We start from the raw sequence: 21,686 nt of genomic DNA on the forward strand, positions 1-21,686 counted from the left end.
CCGTGTATTCGGTACCAGGTGACCTCGCTGACAGCAGGGTTAGCATGACTGGAGCAGGTCAGGTTCAGGCAGCCTCCCTCTCTGGCTGGAAGACACGGGGTGCCGACAGCAGAGGTGTTCCTGGGGGCATCTGAGAGAGAACCCACCAATCAGAGCCCTGAGCTCCACTGTCATTTTGCTCAGTTTTTGTGAGTTTAAAAAAACTACATCAGGAGAAATACAAAAATATCAGCATCTCATCATTAAATCTATAGAGGACATTATTTGCTGTACTCCCCTGAATATCCTACTACACTTAAGGTATTCAGTACTACACTTATTATAGTAAGACACTGTAAACTGCTATAGAAATGTCTGTATCAAAATACAAGTAAATCTACCAATGCTACCATGACTATTTAATTCATTTTCAAACATATAATACCATTATAATAGAAAAAAATATCTAATAAACCTGCTCATGAGAATTTAATTGGACATGCTCAATCCTTGAGAGGTTTAGATACAGCTATCAATAGGAAAATAAAAGATAAAACGTGGTGGTTGCCTGCCCATCACTATGTCACTGAACACAGACTTGTTTCTGTTTTTAGTCAATCTAACTTTGAATGTTGATCTCACAATAAGCAGTCAAAGTGAACATAAAAGCAGAACAAAACTGAAATGAGTACATAAGAAACATATTTAGGTTAAAATAAAATAACCTTACATTTGCTCAATGGTTTTGAGTCAATCTTACTTTGAATTATTGATCAACACACTGCTTTGCCTTCTGGCTTAGATCGAGGAAACCTTTAGGTACATCACCAAGCTCAGGGTGGTTTCCTGTTTCGAATAAACTTACCTTGAATGTCGATCACGAAGACATTAGACTTTTCTCTGCCAATTTCATTCCTGGCCTCACAGAAGAAAACGTAATTGGCGTTCCACAGCTTGATGGACAGAGAAGATCCAGTCCCGATCTTAAGGATCTGTTCTCTGTGTATTCGGTACCAGGTGACCTCGCTGACAGCAGGGTTAGCATGACTGGAGCAGGTCAGGTTCAGGCAGCCTCCCTCTCTGCCTGGAAGACACGGGCTGCCGACAGCAGAGGTGTTCCTGGGGGCAACTGAGAGAGAACCCACCAATCAGAGCCTAGCCCTCAGCTCCGCCGTCATGTTGGTCAGATGTTGTGAATTTAACAAAACTGTTCTGAATACAATAAAATAAAGTAAATTAAATGAAAAACAGGAGGAGCGTCAAAAGTTGTTGTTTATCAACCCACTGCTTTGTCTTCTAAGATCAATTAAAAAAAGATATATTTACAGAGAAGATCAATATAAAAAAGTAACCAAATAATAAAATGTACTCTTCATTGAAAAGGTAGTACATTGACTCACATGAGATACTGAGTTGGTATCTTGTAGACGTCATAGTTTTGTTCCCAGATGGTATGTAGTAGGCCGCAGTGCAGGAGACATTGTTTCCATGGTGGAGGAGGGAGGCGTTGAAGGTCAGAGTGGAGGTCACGGTATCGCCCTGCTGGAGCTGGGTGCTGAGCCCCAGGGCGGTGGTCCACGTCACAGTGGGGGGGTGGGTGTCACAGTAGGACGGGGCAGAGCACCCCAGCTCCACAGGAGTCCCCTCCACCACCGGCTCCTTGGGGGGGGTCAAACGAGGTGCATCAGGGAGCCCTGGGTACCAAACCAATTTAGAGCGGTTACTATGGAGACCCAAGCATAATCTGAACCACAGTGAGACCAATAGGACTTGTGATACATGTTTTTTTCAGACGGACACACATTACACTCACCCTTGATCCTGATGGTCACTGGGTTTGTATCAAAATTATATTTTAAACCACTTCCATCACAGTCAATTCTAAAATAATATTGAACCTTGTCTTCATGTACGTTATTGAATGTTGTAGTACAGTCGTATGCTGTAAGGTCCCCCCTGAATGTTGCAGAACTTAAAGGTTGATCCTTAATTATTTTTTTCCACAATTTTCCACATCCAGGCTGTAGCATGTCTTTATACTTGTCCTCCAAGGTGAAGGAACAAGGAACGGTAACACAGGATCCACTGAGTGTCGTCAAACTCGCTGGAATTAGTGCCTCAAATTTTCCAGTGCACCCAGCACCTATAAAACAAGAGGTTGACAAATCCAAAGGCTCAATCGATGCACAAACTATGACAAGATATTTTTATATATATATTTATATTATAGTATTATATATATATATGTATTATAGCTATTATTATCATTATTATGTTTGATTTGGATGGTATTCTTCTAATTAGTTTCAAAATCTTACGTTTTATAGTAAACACTGAGTAATTAAGAAGTATTAGCAGAGTACTACTGATATTAACAGAGGATTACAGTGAATACTCCAGGTATTAATTAACAGAGGACTACAGAGGGTACTACAGGTATTAAGAGAGGACTACATAGAGTACTACAGCTATTATGAGAGTCATATAGGTATTAACAGAGCAAGTACTACAGGTATTATTAGAGTACTACAGAGGGTAAAAACAGAGACTACAGAGGGCACTTCAGTGCTACAGGTATTAAGATAGGACCCACTTCAGGTATCAACTGAGAGGGTTGAGATGTTTACCTTGCAGGAGACTACAGAGCAGAAATAGTCTCCAGGATCCAGTCATGTTCTCCTCCAGAACTTTATCAGGAGAAATACAAAAATCACATTAACTTCTATATTACACTTAATTTCGTACTACCCTTAAGGTATTCATTACCACACTAATAATAGTAAGACATTGTTCAATCCTATAGAAATGTCTATTTCAAAATACCAGTATATCTACCACTTTTACCATGACTAATTAAACTAATTTTCCATCATATAATGCCAATATTCAAAAAAGAACAATGATAATAACCATGCACATGTGATGTGTTACCTTTAAAGATAACATTTGGACATGTTCAACTCAAGTTTAGACAGAGATATAAACAAGAAAACAAAAGATAACACCCTTACATTAACTAAAACAGTTATTGCTTGAATAAAACAAAAAATTAGATATATCGATACATGTAAACAGTAGTTATGTTCCTTTGTTCTATCAACCAGACATAGAGTTGACTTACGTGATAGAGGTGAAGGACTTGATATGAAGTTCCTGAAGAGTAAAAGCTTTACTTCATCTTTCTCTCTACGCCTTGGTGAGGTGAGTGAATGAGGAACTCATTAAAATGTACACGAGCAGAGACATAACCTAGAGCTGAGCCAACACACAGGAAGAATATATAGTTAGAGATTAAAGGTTCAATAAAACCATAATCAACTGATTAGTAAATCCTCTTAATACTGTTAATTGCTACTACTGTTAATAATGTTAACGCTGTTAATGCAGCTAATACTGTTCTCTATTAATACTATTGATACTGATCTCTTTTAATACTGTTACTATTGTAAACACTGTTAAAGCCGTTCACACTGTTCACTGGTAATACTGTTGATACTGACTTCTATTCATTTTGTTAATAATGTTAACACCGTTCATGCGGTTCTCTGATGATACTGTTCTCTGTTAACAATGTTGATACTGTTCTGTTAATCTCGTTGATACAGTTCTCTGTTAATTCTTCTCACTGTTGATACTGTTGATAATGTTCTTTGTTAATACTGTTAATACTGTTGATACTGTTCTGTTAATACTGTTGATGTTCTTTGTTAATACTTTTGATAATGTTCTTTGTTAATACTGTTGATACTGTTCTTTGTTAATAATGTTAATACTGTTGTTGATACTGTTGACACTGTTGATACTGTTCTGTTGATACTTTTGATACTGTTCTTTGTTAATACTGTTGATACTGTTCTGTTAATACTGTGTTTAGACCCGGCTCTAGGCCGTAATAAACTATTGGAGAGGGTGATGATTGAAAGAGTAAACTTAACATAATTGAATGAAGGACGACCACTAAATTGAAGTAATGACATGTGTAGATCAGCAGCATCAGTAACACAGTAAGTGGATGATGGATATATGTTATGTAGTGGTGTAGAGTCCACAAAGCAGGGTAATGGAACAAAAACGGGAAGTTGAGCAGCCTGCACAACGGAAAGCGAGTGCACTGGGGTCGAGGGCTTGGAGACGGCGTCATTCAAAATGGCAGCTTCTGAGATCACATGACACAGGTGCTTCCACCTCTCCGTAATGAGCCACTGGCTCCTCCCACGACCTCCAACACATGAGCAGGGGACCCGCCCCCAGTCTCCTCGAGCCGCAGGGTCGGCACAACTGTTAGTACTGTTAATACTGCTCTGTTAATACTGTTGATACTGCTCTGTTAATACTGTTGATACTGCTCTGTTAATACTGCTCTGTTAATACTGTTAATACTGCTCTGTTAATACTGTTGATACTGCTCTGTTAATACTGTTAATACTGCTCTGTTAATACTGTTGATACTGCTCTGTTAATACTGCTCTGTTAATACTGTTGATACTGCTCTGTTAGTACTGTTGATACTAATCTGTTAATACTGTCGATACTGCTCTGTTTATACTGCCTGTAGCAAATGTCCATGTTATACTCCACCTAGGTGACTGCCCCACTCCACCTAGGTGACTTATTTTGGGCTCCTCCAGACAGAGAATGTGCACGGAGGTGGTGTTAAAAATACGGTTTATTGCCCAACTGTGATAATGAACATGGCAAGTTCACGGTATGATACATAGAAAGCTAGGGTGACTCAAGTGCAAAGCAAAAGAAGGATAAGTTTTAAGGTATTTATTCCTCCGACAAATAAAGTTCCAATATAGCTCAGAAGATCACATAAACAAAGTCCAAAAATTCCAAAAGGCCAAGCACATTGACAGTAAATCCAGGGGGTAATCCAAAGGGCAGGGTAAACAGACAGGCAAAGGTTGGTAACAAGATCTATCCAGACATAGCGAACAAATCAACAGGGTAATCCAAAACTCAGAGTAGAAAAACAGTCCAGGGTCAAAGTACAAGAAGGCAACCAGCAAATACTGTTCAAGACTAAGGTTAACTCACGGGGGTTCAGTGAAGACTCAACAGAGACAGAGGGAAAAGATCAGGCCTAAATACTGTGAGACAAAATGGCTGAACAAATCACATGACTAATTAACAGGGGGCAGGTGAGTCTGCTTAACAAGAGACATAATTAGATGGAAAAAACACAGAGAACAGAAAGTCAGAATTGGCGACATCTAGTGGTCTATAACAAAAGTCTGACATCGTGACAAAGGGTGCTCCGCTGCCATCCAGGAGATCTCCCCGAGTGCGTGCAGACGGCTGGTTTATCCTGTGCTCACTGATTACTCAATGTGCAACAGGTGTGCAGCCTCACCCAGCCCCAGTGTCCAATCAGACTCCCCCAGTTTACACTGTTCCCTCCTGAAAATGCTTACTGATTATACGGTCATCTGATAACACTGTTTATATTGTTCTCTCTTGATACTGCAAATACTGCTTTTGGTTAATACTGACCAGGAAGACTGGTTGGTACCATGGGCCCCAAGGTATGCTACTTGTCAGTGTTGGCTCTAGGCAGTAGGGGCCCCCGAGGCGAGACTTTTTTTTGGGGCCGCTCCTTGCCTTGAGCTGAAAACTGTGACTTAAAAAACAACAACTGAAGACTGCAATTGTTTAAAAGAGACGGCTACACATCAACATTAGACATTGCTATAAAACCTTGTAGAAACTTGACCAATGTTTATTTGGCCAAAAGGCTGGAATTACAATTAATACATTTATTAATTTCAATAGATTTGCTGTCATGTTTTACACAATGTAAGAAACACTATATATTGCGTTAAAATTCACTACGGACAACTACAAGCCTTCTCTACCTGGGCTGTGAATGCAAATCACCACCAGACGGCAACATAACCCCTTCAGAATGGATCTTGAATTAGAGAATTAATTAACTTTTGTGAACTGGCTTAGCTGGTCCACACAACTGCATATTCAGCGTATAGTGCAGGCTGCCACTGACAACGATGGTTATCAACTTATTAAAAAAAAGTTATAGACTAAATTTTTACAATTTCTACCTGGAGGAAATTCTTGGTCATCATGAACTGTTTACTGAGTATCTTCAGTGAGCTCCCTAGAGACCGGTCGTTCTGGGTGGGAGCCTGCAGGGCCTATCCGCCGGGAGGAGGCTGCATCACGCTGCGTTGAGACTGGGGAACCGGCTCTCAGAACAGCCTCCTCTCTCGGTCCAACCGACTCCTCTCTCGGCCCAACCGGGTTCATCTGCATCCCGCTGTTAACGTAGTCGTCGTCCTCACTTCCGAAGACGACCTGAGACACAGAATGGGTCTTCAAATACAACAGAGCTCCACAAATATCCCAGAGGTCAGTGTGGAGCTTGTATCCACGTTACCTGGGACTCCTCCTCGTCTGGGGGGGCTCGCTTCACAGTGGCAGCGTTAAAGGACCGCGTCTCCTCACCCACTTTCCGAGTTCTGAAATCAAAAGAATACACAGTAGAGCAAACTGTATATCAGAGGGGTAGGATGGTCTATTGGTCAGGGGGTTTGGAAACCAGTTGAAAGGTTCTGGCAGAGCTGTCATAGAGAGAGCGCTGTCCCACTCCCGTTGACCGGAATACAACCGGAAAAATAATGAGCACCAGGGGGACAGACTAGACCGTGTATAATGCATGCGGTGAACTGAGCTAAATATAGTACAACTAGAATCTGTCTATTTCTGATTCGCTGCTACATAGATAACAATCCACGGGTTATTGTAAATAATTTGATTTGTCCCACACACGATTGATGTGTGATAAACCTTTTTAGATCAGAAGCTCCAGCAGTGAAGCTACACGACGTGACGAGCACCTGGCAGCACTGTTAATGCTGCTGAATCTCTTCATGGTTTCTTTAAATAGCCCTCATTGATGAAAAAAATATGTTTTGCAAATATTATGCATATATCTTGCCCTAAACGTTTTCAGATGTATTGAACAGCAGGGCATAATAAGTGTACGTAGTTGGTACTTGAGGAGTAGGCCTAGTTGGCAACCGTCATTACACTCTACACTGTCAACGCTCAACTGCGCCCCTGGGGTTCAGTTCCCCATGTCCTCAGTCTGCTTGTAGGCTGCTAAATGACACAGTGAATGTGTACGACTTCATGTAGACTTACCTTATAATACACACGACCATGCACACTATGCCCACGAATATCACAGCAGATTTGCCAATGCACAGCACCAAGTCTGGAATATTAAAGATCTGTGAAGGAACTGTGAATACGGGGAAGGGGGAAGGCAACAAGAAGAGAGAATATCAAGCAAGTCATCTTACTTCCTGTTCAACAAAAAACATTGTTATCACTACATCACCAAACTCAGGATCGTTCCGGTTTTTTTGTCAATCTAACTTTGAATGTCGATCTCACAATAAGCAGTCAGTCATCAAAAAAGCAGAACTAAAACTGAAATGAGTACCTAAAAAACATATTCAGGTTTGAATAAAATAACCTTTTCATTTGCTCAATGGTTTTGAGTCAATCTTACTTTGAATTATTTATCAACACGCTGCTTTGTCCTCATTTCTTAGATCGAGGAAACCTTTAGATACATCACCAAGCTCAGGGTGGTTTCCTGTTTTGAATCAACTTACTTTGAATGTCGATCTTGTAGACATTAGACTTTTCTGTGCCAAAGTCATTCCGGACCTCACAGAAGAAAACGTCATTGGTACTCCACAGCTGGATGGACAGAGAAGATCCAGTCCCGATCTTAAGAATGTGTTCTCCGTGCATTCGGTACCAGGTGACCTCGCTGACAGCAGGGTTAGCATGACTGGAGCAGGTCAGGTTCAGGCAGCCTCCCTCTCTGGCTGGAAGACACGGGCTGCCGACAGCAGAGGGGTTCCTGGGGGCATCTGAGAGAGAACCCACCAATCAGAGCCTAGCCCTCAGCTCCGATGCCATGTTGGTCAGATGTTGTGAATTTAACAAAACGTCATCAGGAGAAATACAAAAATATCTGCATCTCATCATTAAATCTATAGAGGACATTATCTGCTGTACTCCCCTGAATATCCTACTACACTTAAGGTATTCAGTACTACACTTATTATAGTAAGACACTGTAAACTGCTATAGAAATGTCTGTTTCAAAATACAAGTAAATCTACCAATGCTACCATGACTATTTAATTCATTTTCAAACATATAATACCATTATAATAGAAAAAAATATCTAATAAACCTGCTCATGAGAATTTAATTGGACATGCTCAATCCTTGAGAGGTTTAGATACAGCTATCAATAGGAAAATAAAAGATAAAACGTGGTGGTTGCCTGCCCATCACTACGTCACTGAACACAGACTTGTTCCTGTTTTTAGTCAATCTAACTTTGAATGTTCATCTCACAATAAGCAGTCAAAGTGAACATAAAAGCAGAACAAAACTGAAATGAGTACATAAGAAACATATTTAGGTTAAAATAAAATAACCTTACATTTGCTCAATGGTTTTGAGTCAATCTTACTTTGAATTATTGATCAACACACTGCTTTGCCTTCTGTCTTAGATCGAGGAAACCTTTAGGTACATCACCAAGCTCAGGGTGGTTTCCTGTTTTGAATAAACTTACCTTGAATGTCGATCACGAAGACATTAGACTTTTCTCTGCCAATTTCATTCCTGGCCTCACAGAAGAAAACGTAATTGGCGTTCCACAGCTGGATGGACAGAGAAGATCCACTCCCGATCTTAAAGATGTGTTCTCTGTGTATTCGGTACCATGAGACCTCGCTGACAGCAGGGTTAGCATGACTGGAGCAGGTCAGGTTCAGGCAGCCTCCCTCTCCGGCTGGAAGACACGGGCTGCCGATAGCAGAGGTGTTCCTGGGGGCATCTGAGAGAGAACCCACCAATCAGAGCCTAGCCCTCAGCTCCGCCGTCATGTTGGGCAGATGTTGTGAATTTAACAAAACTGTTCTGGATACAATAAAATAAAGTAAATGAAATGAAAAACAGGAGAAGCATCAAAAGTTGTTGTTTATCAACCCACTGCTTTGTCTTCTAAGATCAAGGGAAAAAAGGTGTATTTACAGAGAAATTCAAAGAAGCTTTGAGGTATATTTACAGAGAAGATCAATATAAAAATTATACAAATAATAAAATGTACTTTTCATTGAAAAGGTAGTACATTGACTCACCTGAGATACTGAGTTGGTATCTCGTAGACGTCACAGTTTTGTTCCCAGATGGTATGTAGTAGGCCGCAGTGCAGGAGACATTGTTTCCATGGTGGAGGAGGGAGGCGTTGAAGGTCAGAGTGGAGGTCACGGTATCGTCCTGCTGGAGCTGGGTGCTGGGCCCCAGGGCGGGGGTCCACGTCACAGTGGGGGGGTGGGTGTCACAGTAGGACGGGGCAGAGCACCTCAGCTCCACAGGAGTCCCCTCCACCACCGGCTCCTTGGGGGGGGTCAAACGAGGTGCATCAGGGAGCCCTGGGTACCAAACCAATTTAGAGCGGTTACTATGGAGACCCAAGCATTACCAGCATTCAGCATCATTTGAACCACAGTAAGACCAATACATGGTGGTTTCAGACTGACACACATTGAACTTACCCTTGATTGTGATGTTCACTGGATGATTGGTAAACGTATATTTGAAATCTGTTGTTTTACATTCTATTCTAAATACAGGTGAAACATTTTCCTGTACGTCATTGAATGCTGTAGTACAGTTGTACGCTTCTAGATTTCCCCTGAATGTTACTGAAGTTATAGGTGGATCATCCATAATGATCATCCATAATGGTTTGCATCCAGAAGTAATCTTGTTTTCATTCCCAGCCACCAAGGTGAAGGAACAAGGAACGGTAACACAGGATCCACTGAGTGTCGTCACTCCTTTTGGCATTATGGCCTCATATCCTGCAGCACCTTTAAAACAAGAGGTTGAAAAACTCGAAAAAATATTTGAATGCAACATAGAACTTCCTAACAAATTAAGATTATATATCTATATATTAATAGTTAGTAATGTTAGTTCCTAAGTTATTATTATTATTAATATTATTATAGTTATTATCATTTATTAGGTTTGATTTGGAAAGTACATTTCAAAATTCGAAGTTTAAAATCTTAAGTTTGAGTAATCACTGAGTAATTAAAAAGTATGAGCAGAGTACTTCCGGTATTGACAGAGGAACACAGAGATAACTTCAGGTATTAACAGAAGATTACAGTGAATGCTACAAGTATTTACAGAGGATTACAGGTAGTACTACAGGTATTATGAGAGTAATATAGGTATTAACAGAGCAAGTATCAAAGGTATTAGAGAGTGTACTACAGAGATAACTTCAGTGCTACAGGTATTAATATAGTACCTATTAAAGGTAACATCAGAGAGGGTTGAGATGTTTACCTTGCAGGAGACTACAGAGCAGAAATAGTCTCCAGGATCCAGTCATGTTCTCCTCCAGAACTTCATCAGGAGAAATACAAAGATCTCATTAACTTCTGTACTACACTTAACATCGTACTGCACTTAAGGTATTCAGTACTACACTAATCAGAATCAGAATCAGAATCAAAAAAAGTTTATTGCCAAATACATTTACACATATTAGGAATTTGTCTTGGTATTCGTATTCGTTGCGCACGATCTTAACAAACAATGAACAGTAAACAAGAAACAATAAAGCAAGTATTCAATAATGAGTACTTAAAAAGATAAGAGTAATAATATAAAGACATTGTTAAATGCTATAGAAATTTCCATTTCAAAATACCAGTAAATCGACCACTTTTACCATGACTAATTAAACAAATTTTCCATCATATAATACCAATATTCAAAGAAGAACAATGATAATAACCATGCATCTGTGATGTATTACCTTTAAAGATAACATTTGGACGTGTTCAACTCTTGAGAAGTTTAGACAGAGATATAAACAGGAAAACAAAAGATAACACCCTTACATTAACTAAAACAGGTATTGCTTGAATGAAACTAAAAATAATATATATCAATGCATGTAATAGACATTAGACGTGTAATACAACAGTAATTATTTTCCTTTGTTCTATCAACCAGACAGAGAGTTGACTTACGTGATAGAGGTGAAGGACTTGAGATGAAGTTCCTGAAGAGTAAAAGCTTTACTTCATCTTTCTCTCTACGCCTTGGTGAGGTGAGTGAATGAGGAACTTATTAAAATGTACACAAGCAGAGTCATAACCTAGAGCTGAGCCAACACACAGGAAGAATATATAGTTAGAGATTAAAGGTTCAACAAAACCATAATCAACCAATATTAATACTGCACTCTGTATGACTGTTGATTAGCAAATACTCTTTATACTGTTAATTGCTACGACTGTTAATAATGTTAACGCTGTTAATGCAGCTAATACTGTTCTCTATTAATACTATTGATACTGGTCTCTTTTAATACTGTTACTATTGTAAACACTGTTAAAGCCGTTCACACTGTTCACTGGTAATACTGTTGATACTGACTTCTTTTCATTTTGTTAATAATGTTAACACCGTTCATGCGGTTCTCTGATGATACTGTTCTCTGTTAACACTGTTGATACTGTTCTGTTCATCTCGTTTGTTGTTACTCTAGCGCAGCCCAGACCAACACCTCCCCTGTAACCTGCTGACAGCACGCTGTGTGCATGCTGTGTGTTTATGGGTCCAAACGGACACCTATGGGTTGTTAGCCCGGTCCTGCCACTCGGTACAACTAAACATGAAATTCTCTTTACCGCAAGCGCCTCAGCTCCACACAGATTGTACAGACCTCTACGATGACCATAAAAACGACGGTGTTCTTATCCCGGCCACTGTCTTTTTCATTTGAGCATTTTAAACCCAGAAACCCTACAGTTCTCTCTTTCCTTGCCGTTATAAAATCCAGTTTCGGATAGGCCAATCTGCTGACTTGGTTCAAAGCTACACATACAATTTATAGTCAACAAGAGACGTCATTCTGAATGTGGTCCTATACCTGTTCATTTGATGAGCTCTGTGTTCTAATGCGATGATTGTTGAGGGCTGCAACGATTGGTCCATAAGTATCAACAGTACGTTTTCGGTTAATTAGCAGTTTATACCCATTCCACGTTTGGGACACCCAGCCCCCTCTCTTTACGTGAGAGGAAGATGAGGTCCCGGGTAGAGTGTGAGTTCAGCCCTAGCCATTTTCGGACAGCCTGGACTGTTTTATTGTTCATGTCCTGTAAGATGTTGAACCTTTGCAAGGGCCACCTCTCTGATAGCGTCCAGTTTCATGACTACAGGGAGTGGGGAGGAATCAATTAGATCGATTCTGTTCTTATAGGCACTACATAGCTCCTGTGCCTGCTCCCCCCACTCACCCGCAATGTTGATGTTATGGCCAAGATAGGTGTATGACTCGTGGCGTGAGTAGACCCTGATAGGCTGCCCCATTATTGTGAAGGAGGGCGGTTTGTCAGATTTGGCTTTATACCAGCGGTTGCCACCACTGCGTCGCTCATAAAGAGCTGCACACTTGGTGTGCTTCACCTCCAGCTTTGACCAGTGAAGAAATTCATCTGTTCTGGCCAGCATGTTGTGCTTGACACTCTCGTCTCTGGAGGACACCTCGACATCATCAGCGTAACCCTGAACAGGGTTTGGGGATCTGATATGCAGGTGGTGCACACTGACCCAGCCACTTGAGCCACTTGTTAATGGCAAGGATGAAGTTCACCGCCCTCCAAGGGCAGCCTGTTTTAATCCCCACCTGGAGCGGAATGGGCTCAGTGAGTTGGTGTCCACAGATCACCTGCAGAAAAGATCCCTTATATACATCCGTTATGATGTCTGCAAAGGGCTGAGGGAGATGGATCTCCTTCAGTGCATTCAGCATAATTTTGTGGGATAGTGTTCCAAAGGCATCTCACACACACACACACACACACACACACACACACACACACACACACACACACACACACACACACACACACACACACACACACACACACACACACACACACACACACACACACACACACACACACACACACGCACACACACACACACACACACACACCAAGGTCGTCCACACTATACTCCGGCCTGGGATATGCCGGGGAATAGGACTCGCACGCTGTGCAGTTTGCCGTAGAAGGCGCATATCTACCAACTCTGCCTGTTGGCCCACTGGTTCTCCTGTTTTTCATGTTTTATTCAATATGTGGCTGAAACAACCCGGTGAATACAGAGGACACAAGACGATGTTCGTTTTGTTGGCTTTAATGGTGACTTTCAAAGGTAAGACGGATTTAATTGAATACGAAGGTTACACAAATATAGCCCCTGGCAGTCTCCCAGACTACCTAAATGAAACGAGTGCTCCAAAATGCCTTGTTCTTGATGAGTTTATAGGCTACAACGTAAATTAGGCCGAATGATTTGTTCATGTTTATCGGAGTGAAATGTTGTAGGTCCGGCCAGCCAGGTAGCATAAGGAATGGCCATCTTGCAATGGCCTGAATCCGTTTGGATTTCTGTCTTTACCGAAAAGTTATAAAAAAACGACTATGTCCGCATTATCGACCCATGCGATTGGGGGCGTCTACCGTGCGCTCCCCACATGCATGGAGAGGTCTTTCAAATGTCATCGCAAAACCCCACACTTTAAGCTTGCGGTGAGTTAGGTATTGTGAAAGTGGCAGAAAGAAGAACTGACGTTGCGTGTTCAGACTCTTTGTGGTAAGACATGTCTTGTTTATCTACCTTCTCTGTTTTCTCACACAGATGGGTGGCCAGTTAACTGTGTGTGTGTGTGTGTGTGTGTGTGTGTGTGTGTGTGTGTGTGTGTGTGTGTGTGTGCGCGTGTGTTCGCAAGTGCATACTTGTTTATTTTTTATAGTTTCTTCCCCTTTTCACTCGTTGCTTTCGTGTTTTTTTTAATAATTGTAATGGTTGGGCAAGGTTCTTCTTTGTTTTGTGGCGAGCTGTGAATGTAGGTACACAACAGCCGCTCACTCAACAAACAGAAAACACATTCAAACATCTGTCTGCTTGACTTCAAGGTATCAAACAAAACAAACTCATCAATCATAACAAAATGATAATAATACATTTACCATATGTCAGGATGTCTGCGACATCCTGACCAGGGTGACTGCTCGGAAAGCTGCTGGCCCTGATGGAGTCCCCGGACGTGTGCGGCGAGCCTGCGCTGAGCAGTTGGCCGGTGTGTTCACTGACATATTCAACATGTCCCTAGCTCAATCAACCGTCCCCCACAGTTTTAAATCTGCCACCATTGTTCCGGTGCCCAAACCCTCTACAGCGAAGGAACTTAAAGATTTCCGCCCTGTTGCACTGACACCCATCATTGCAAAATGTTTTGAGAAGCTGGTCCTCTCACATCTGAAATCCTGCCTGCCCACTTCACCGGACCCGTACCAATTTGCCTACCGTAGCAACCGATCAACAGAGGATGCTATCTCCACGGTGCTCCATCTAGCACTCACCCACCTGGATAGCCCCAAAACGTATGTTAGAATGCTGTTAATTTAATTGACTTTAGTTCCGCATTCAACACTGTGACCCCCCCCAAGCTGATCTCCAAGCTCAGCCAGCTTGGCATCAGCAACTCACTATGCAACTGGATTATGGACTTCCTGACTAACAGACCCCAGGCTGTTAAATTGGGGAGTCTCTACTCCTCCACTATCCCCCTTAACACTGGCGTGCCGCAGGGTTGTGTGTTGAGCCCTCTGCTCTACTCTCTCTCCACCCACGACTGTGCCCCTGTTTATGGCTCCAACGCCATAAACAAGTTTGTGGATGACACCACTGTGGTGGGCCTGATCAGAGATGAGGATGAAACAGCATATAGGGATGAGGTTCAACATCTAACTACGTGGTGCAAAAAACAATAACCTGGAACTCAACACCAAGAAGACCAAGGAGATCATTGTGGACTTCAGGAGAACCAGGAGCAGGGCACACACCCCCCTCCATATCAGCGGCGCTGAGGTGGAGCGTGTGTCATAGCTTCGAGTTCCTTGGGGTCCACATCACAGAAAAGTCTTTCTTGGTCCCTCAACTCCTCCAGTCTGGTGACGAAGACGCATCAGCGCCTTCACTTCCTACGGACCCTCAAGAAAGCAAAGCTTTGTCGTAGGATTCTGTCAGACTTCTACCGCTGTACCACTGAGAGCATACTTACAAATTGCCTCTCTGTATGGTACGGCAACTGCAACGCTGCCGACCGCAAGACACTGCAAAGAGTAGTCAACATTCTGCCCAGAGGACTATTGGCTGTCCACTCCCCCCCATTCACAACATATACCATGACCGCTGCTTAAACAAAGCCAAATCCATTGTCAAGGATAACACCCACCCAAACCATGGACTTTTCACCCTTCTCCCATCTGGCAAGCGATACAGGAGCCTGCGCTCCCGCACCAGCAGGCACAAGAATAGTTTCTTTCCAGAGGCTGTAACACTGCTGAACAAACCCCCACCCCCCGTATAGCACTGGACTTTTAAATGGTTACCTGCATAGCTGTTGCATCTCAGTTTATGCAATGTTCAACCTGTTCAACATTTTACTGCCTTGCACTGTATAACTGTTTACACTCATTACTGCACTGAACTGCACTGTCTAGCACTGCACTTTTTGGTATTTAAATGCTTCATTTGCACTTCTGGTTGGATGTCAACTGCATTTCATTAGTTTTGTATCTATACTCTGCTAGTGACAATTAAGTTGAATCAAATCAAATCAAATCAAATCAAATCAAATCAAATCTAGATTGCTATAAACTATAACGTTTCCTTTGGTTTTTCGTTTTAGGGTGAGGCTTTCCCGTTGGGGTTAGGTTATAGTTTTTTTTTTTTATATTAGGGTTTGGTTTTAGGATTAGGGTTGATTTTAGGATTGGATTTAAGGTGAGGTATCAGGTTTTGGTTTCAGAGTTAAGGTAAGGAATTTACTTGTTCTCTATTCTTGTAGGCAGTAGCAAGCCAGCCTGATTCCGCTCTGCCAGACTACAACAAACTCCATGTGAGCAGTCACATCATCACATCCTCACAGCTTCCTGTCAACCTACGGTGTGATGTCACTAACATCTTTCTCATTTAGGCTCCATCTGAACTGTCATTGGCCGTCCCAAAGTTTGTCCCGCCTCCTCCTGTCAGAACTGCAACAACTGTTTAAAGAAGCAAAACGATTTTATAAATGTGTGTGTGTGTGTGTGTGTGTGTGTGTGTGTGTGTGTGTGTGTGTGTGTGTGTGTGTGTGTGACTGTTCAGTTCATCCAGTAAAATTTCATCATACTAATTATTATTTATAATGTGTTTTAGTATGAATTTATAGTTACAGCAGAACAACTATTTATTGAATTATGAATAAGGTGAACAATTTTAACAATCTGGTTTTAGATTTCTGTACACAACCAAATGAAAATGTTTTATTTGGTTGTGAACAGAAACATCTTACATTTTTAGTGCACTTACTTTTAACTGTCCCCCATGATCGGTTCCCTAAATAATAAGTAATCCATCCACTTTAAATGTGGTACAATGTCTATATTATTTCACACCTTATATTTAGTTTGAATTGAAATTGTCAACATGTTACCTGCTTGTACTTTACTAATAAATGCCTAAAGGATTAATTTCCTCTTTTGTTTTTAGTTCATTTAATTTGTTTTACACAAAAGTGCGTTGGATTTGTTGAAGGGATAATGTGATGGATTTAATCTCAATCTGACTTGTTCTAACTTCCTCTTATCACGAAATGTTGGCTGCTGCCCATGCTCTTTAGCCGTCATATTTTAAGCACACTATGTCTTCACATAAACCTGATGCTTGAATAAATGTTTCCTATTTCTATTTTGGTTTTACATCATTGAGGTCTCAAAGTTAGAACTAAACTGTCAAGACTTCACTTCTGCTTTTGCTTCACTTCATAGCATCATGTCCCGATGATGGAATATAACTTGTATGAAGTGTTTTTTATTGCCATCAATTTTGAAAATGTTGTCTTTGGTTGAAAATAAGACACAAGACACAACAAGATGGTAGTATTTGGTATTATTCAATACAAATACGGTAAACAAGTAGTAAACAAAATATCAGAAATACACAGTATGACTAATGAATGGCTTGTCAATAATAATCCTATTTTAAAAGTAAAACCAACTATATAATAACAATAATAATTCTTATTTTTTAAACATATTTACAACCTGTGGGATTTTATCCTCTGGTTTACTGGACATCTGGTCTAGCCCCTTACGCAGTCGTTTGCTCATCCCTCTAGCATTAACTCATCCCTGTAGCCCTTAACTCATCCCTTTAGCCATTACTCATCCCTGTAGCCTTTACCCATCAATGTAGCCCTTAACTCATCCCTGTAGCCTTTTCCCATCAATGTAGCCCTTAACTCATCCCTCTAGCCTTTACCCATCAATGTAGCCCTTAACTCATCCCTCTAGCCTTTACCCATCGATGTAGCCCTTAACTCATCCCTGTAGCCTTTACCCATCAATGTAGCCCTTAACTCATCCCTCTAGCCCTTAGCTCATCCCTCTAGCCTTTACCCATCAATGTAGCCCTTAACTCATCCCTCTAGCCCTTAGCTCATCCCTCTAGCCTTTACCCATCAATGTAGCCCTTAGCTCATCCCTCTAGCCTTTACCCATCAATGTAGCCCTTAATTCATCCCTCTAGCCTTTACCCATCAATGTAGCCCTTAACTCATCCCTCTAGCCTTTACCCATCAATGTAGCCCTTAACTCATCCCTCTAGCCTTTACCCATCAATGTAGCCCTTAACTCATCCCTCTAGCCTTTACCCATCAATGTAGCCCTTAACTCATCCCTCTAGCCTTTACCCGTCAATGTAGCCCTTAACTCATCCCTCCGGCCCTTACCCATCAATGTAGCCCTTAACTCAACCCTCTAGCCTTTACCCATCAATGTAGCCCTTAACTCATCCCTCTAGCCTTTACCCATCAATGTAGCCCTTAACTCATCCCTCTAGCCTTTACCCATCAATGTAGCCCTTAACTCAACCCTCTAGCCTTTACCCATCAATGTAGCCCTTAACTCATCCCTCTAGCCTTTACCCATCAATGTAGCCCTTAACTCAACCCTCTAGCCTTTACCCATCAATGTAGCCCTTAACTCATCCCTCCGGCCCTTAGCTCATCCCTCATCCACCCCCACTTGGGGCCCCAGCGGGTCTCTGTCCCAGGAGCTCAGATCTCTTTTTTCTTTTTCTTTTTATTCGTCCAGTTCACTGTTGTGTACAGGACATCACAGTCCGCCACCTGCCTTTCTGCTGCTGGGTCTGCCGCTTCCTCTGAATCTCGTTGGATCAAGGCTGAGGAGTCTGCTGCTGTTACAGCCTCCTCTCTCGGTCCAGCAGCCCCTCCTCCCAGTCCAACAGCCCCTTCTCCCAGTCCAACAGCCTCTTCTCCCAGTCCAACAGCCCCTTCTCCCAGTCCAACAGCCTCTTCTCCCAGTCCAACAGCCCCTCCTCCCAGTCCAACAGCCCCTTCTCCCAGTTCAACAGCCCCTTCTCCCAGTCCAACAGGCTCCTCTCTTGGTCCGACCGTGTTCATCCGTGTATCAATCCGGATAGCATCCATGTTAGCATAGATGTCCTCCCCACTTCTGAAGAACACCTGAGTGAGATATATATATATATATATATTTATATATATATATATATATATATATATATATATATATATATTTACTGATTGGGATGTCAAAAGAACCTCAGGGATCTCACATTTGCTCTCTCACACACACACACACACACACACACACACACACACACACACACACACACACACACACACACACACACACACACACACACACACACACACACACACACACAAAGACACACTACACACTTGACTTATTTCATGGGAGCTCAGACTTATGGGAGCTCAACTCCTACTGGCTCACATGTAACTCACACCCTGGTTTCCTGGGTTAAAAACGGTTAAGATTAGGGTGACCTTGGGACAGAGATAGGGTTAGGGTTACCTGGATAAACAGGGTCGGGTTAGGGTAACCCATTTACAGATAAGGTTAGGGTTACCTTGGTAAACATAGGGTTAGGGTAACCCATTTACAGATAAGGTTAGGGTTACCTCGGGAAACATAGGGTTAGAGTAACCTGTTTACAGATAAGGTTAGGGTTACCTTGGTAAACATAGGGTTAGGGTAACCTGTTTACAGATAAGGTTAGGGTTACCTTGGTAAACATAGGGTTAGGGTAACCTGTTTACAGATAAGGTTAGGGTTACCTTGGTAAACATAGGATTATGGGTAACCTGTTTACAGATAAGGTTAGGGCAGGGGTCGGCAACCTTTTGTATCAAAAGAGCCATTTTGGCCCATCTCCCGCCAACATTTTTTTTTTGGAGCCGCAAACTTTTTAATTCACCCCCTCCCCCCTCCGGAGACGCTAACGCTGCGCACCGCACAGACATTTTTTGTGACACTCTGTAAAAAAAAACGAACTTTAATGCTGTAAACCCTTCTCGCTCAGTATTCGTTTGTGCAATTGGCTGTCAACGGTGGATGCTGCTGATTGGCGGCTCACTGGCATGTCCCGCCTCCTGCAAATGGCAGCATCTAGGCTACTTCCTGATGCCAGATGCCAGTTAAAGATTTAACTCCTACTGGGATTAGCCACCTGCAAATCAACGAAGCTTTGTCATTCACTCCCCTCCTCACGGTAGCGCAATTGCGCATTCATTGCGACCTCTCGTTTAGTTGACGATATATATAAAAATATATATATAATTATTATTATTATTATTTTTTTTTTTAAGAAAACTGCAGGGAGCCACGGCTGAGGGGCTAAAGAGCCGCATGCGGCTCCGGAGCCGCAGGTTGCCGACCCCTGGGTTAGGGTTACCTTGGTAAACATAGTGTTAGGGTCAGCCGGCCACCGATTGTTTTCAGACAGGGTATCCTGGGTATAAATAAGGGGAGGGTTACCTGGGGGTTCTCTTGGTTGGGTGGAGCTTTGTTGAGTAGAGCATCACTGCCAAGTCTTGTTCGGGTGGCCAACTTCCAAGCTCTGGAATGTTAACAGGGGAAGAAGAAGAGGAAGAGGATGGAGAAGGTGAAGCTGACCATTTTTGATTGACATCGTGATTAGCTGAATTGATCCCACTGCCAGACAGGGAAAGTGGTTTCAATTCAGATGATGAACTCGGTGTGATAAGCTAAATATTCAATAATGAGAATAATTGCATAATCAGTGAAGAAATGGACATTCGTACGAACAATGGCTAGCAGTCCACGTACCTTACGGCACACGCTGTTGCAAACAGCAGACCCGCGGCTAGCACTGCAGTAGCAGCTATCCAGGGCAGTTGGTCTGAGTGTGAAAAGGTCGCATCAGGAATTTGTGATTTGACCAATCAATGCATATTAAGAATCCCTTGTGCTTATTAGTCTTCAGAAACCATTAAAAATAAATCACAAAAGGACATTTCTTACCAACCTACCAATTGGTGCAGTACATCAGGCAGGTGACCTGGGAGTTGATCTACCCATCCGTCATTTTGTTTATTACCTCATTTTCATGAACCATGATCTATGATGCACAAGTCACTCTTTTTTCTTACACGGCTTAACAACTGTTTTTTTGCTTTAGATCTTACTGCTGCTTTTGAAACAGTAGACCATGTGATTTTTTTGAACGTCTTAGGCATTGGGTTGGCTTATCAGGTGCAGCCTCAGATTTGTTTTCAATTTTATCCTTATGTTGTCCTTTCTATTAGGGACTTTTGCGTGGCCATTGGTTACTTTAAATCCTCCACCTTCCATTAATTATGGAATGCCTCAAGGCTCAGTCCTTGGCCCTTTTTTATTATCGATATATATTTTACCGCAGTACATCAGTTTCTATTTATATGCAGACTACTGCTAGACCAATTTCTTGTTTGACTACAATAAAATGCAACACAACTGGTCAAAATACAACACAGAATATTTTAAATTGTTAAAAACTTTCTTCCTCTAAACTTGGATCAATTGGAAGCCATTACTATAGGGGCAGGCCAGAGAGCACTTCTCATCATGGTATCCTGTTGCATCATACCCCACTGCAGAAATGTTGGTGTCATCTTCGCTAACATCTTTAACCACAAGATGATATCAGTCTTTGAATTGTGTTTCTGCAACGTCGCATTATCTATGAAATAGATTGTTTTTAACCAGTTAGAATCTAGACACTGTTATCAACGCTCTCATCTCTTCCTGCTTAGACTACTGTAACTCGTTGTATTACTGTCCCTCTCAATACAGCGTCTCCAAACTTCAGCGATGTTTCTTCTTTCAAATGTCTCCTAATTAATCTTGCTTGTCATTGTTACTTCATCAATTCTACTTTTAGTCATTTTTCTTGATAGTATGACCTTGTAGTGCACTTTGGAACTTTGAAAAGTGCTATATAAATAAATGTTATTATTATAATTATTATCATACATCATCTGTACTCTACATCACTCCTATTTGTGATGGGAGAGACTCTAAGAGACTCTATTTTGAAATACCTTGTAATGACTAATCAGCCTCACAGCTGGTGGCGCAATAGGGTCCTGAGGTTGGGTTGTTCCAGTGAACAGAAAAGCAGAGCAAAAACTGAAATTAACAAAAAACATATTCAGGTTTGAA

General features: G+C 41.8%; 2 protein-coding genes across 5 annotated transcripts in view; both read right to left on the reverse strand.

The window, feature by feature from the left end:
- Nucleotides 1-21,686, reverse strand: part of LOC132458850 (sialic acid-binding Ig-like lectin 5) — a 37,511-nt gene that overhangs the window by 2,563 nt on the left and 13,262 nt on the right. The window contains exons 7-9 of one of the 4 annotated variants that reach the window (XM_060053187.1): nt 20,313-20,385; nt 20,001-20,082; nt 18,033-18,664 (exon numbers count right to left, since the gene is read on the reverse strand). In XM_060053187.1, coding sequence (XP_059909170.1) covers nt 18,236-18,664; nt 20,001-20,082; nt 20,313-20,385 — 584 coding nt within the window. In that variant the 3' untranslated portion in view covers nt 18,033-18,235. Of the gene's footprint in view, nt 1-6,376; nt 6,459-7,622; nt 7,887-18,032; nt 18,665-20,000; nt 20,083-20,312; nt 20,386-21,686 lie in introns of those variants that run through there. The other 3 variants (XM_060053186.1, XM_060053185.1, XM_060053188.1) reach the window with 3 other exon arrangements.
- Nucleotides 683-3,672, reverse strand: LOC132458895 (sialic acid-binding Ig-like lectin 14). Its single transcript, XM_060053281.1, has 5 exons — nt 3,101-3,672; nt 2,607-2,666; nt 1,793-2,122; nt 1,380-1,673; nt 683-1,108 (listed from the first exon to the last, which is right to left on the reverse strand). The coding sequence occupies exons 2-5, from the start codon at nt 2,650-2,652 to the stop codon at nt 813-815; spliced, it is 966 nt and encodes a 321-aa protein (XP_059909264.1). The 5' UTR covers nt 2,653-2,666; nt 3,101-3,672; the 3' UTR covers nt 683-812.

Source organism: Gadus macrocephalus, chromosome 6 (assembly GCF_031168955.1).
Source record: "Gadus macrocephalus chromosome 6, ASM3116895v1".
In the NCBI taxonomy this organism is placed as follows: domain Eukaryota; kingdom Metazoa; phylum Chordata; class Actinopteri; order Gadiformes; family Gadidae; genus Gadus; species Gadus macrocephalus.

Coding starts and splice junctions, on each gene's coding strand:
- LOC132458895 (XM_060053281.1), bottom strand. CDS start 2,652: ATGACTGGATCCTGGAGACTATTTCTGCTCTGTAGTCTCCTGCAAG. Junction 2,123..2,606: donor GCTCTGTAGTCTCCTGCAAG/GTAAACATCTCA, acceptor CTTGTTTTATAG/GTGCTGGGTGCACTGGAAAA. Junction 1,674..1,792: donor AGTGACCATCAGGATCAAGG/GTGAGTGTAATG, acceptor TTTGGTACCCAG/GGCTCCCTGATGCACCTCGT.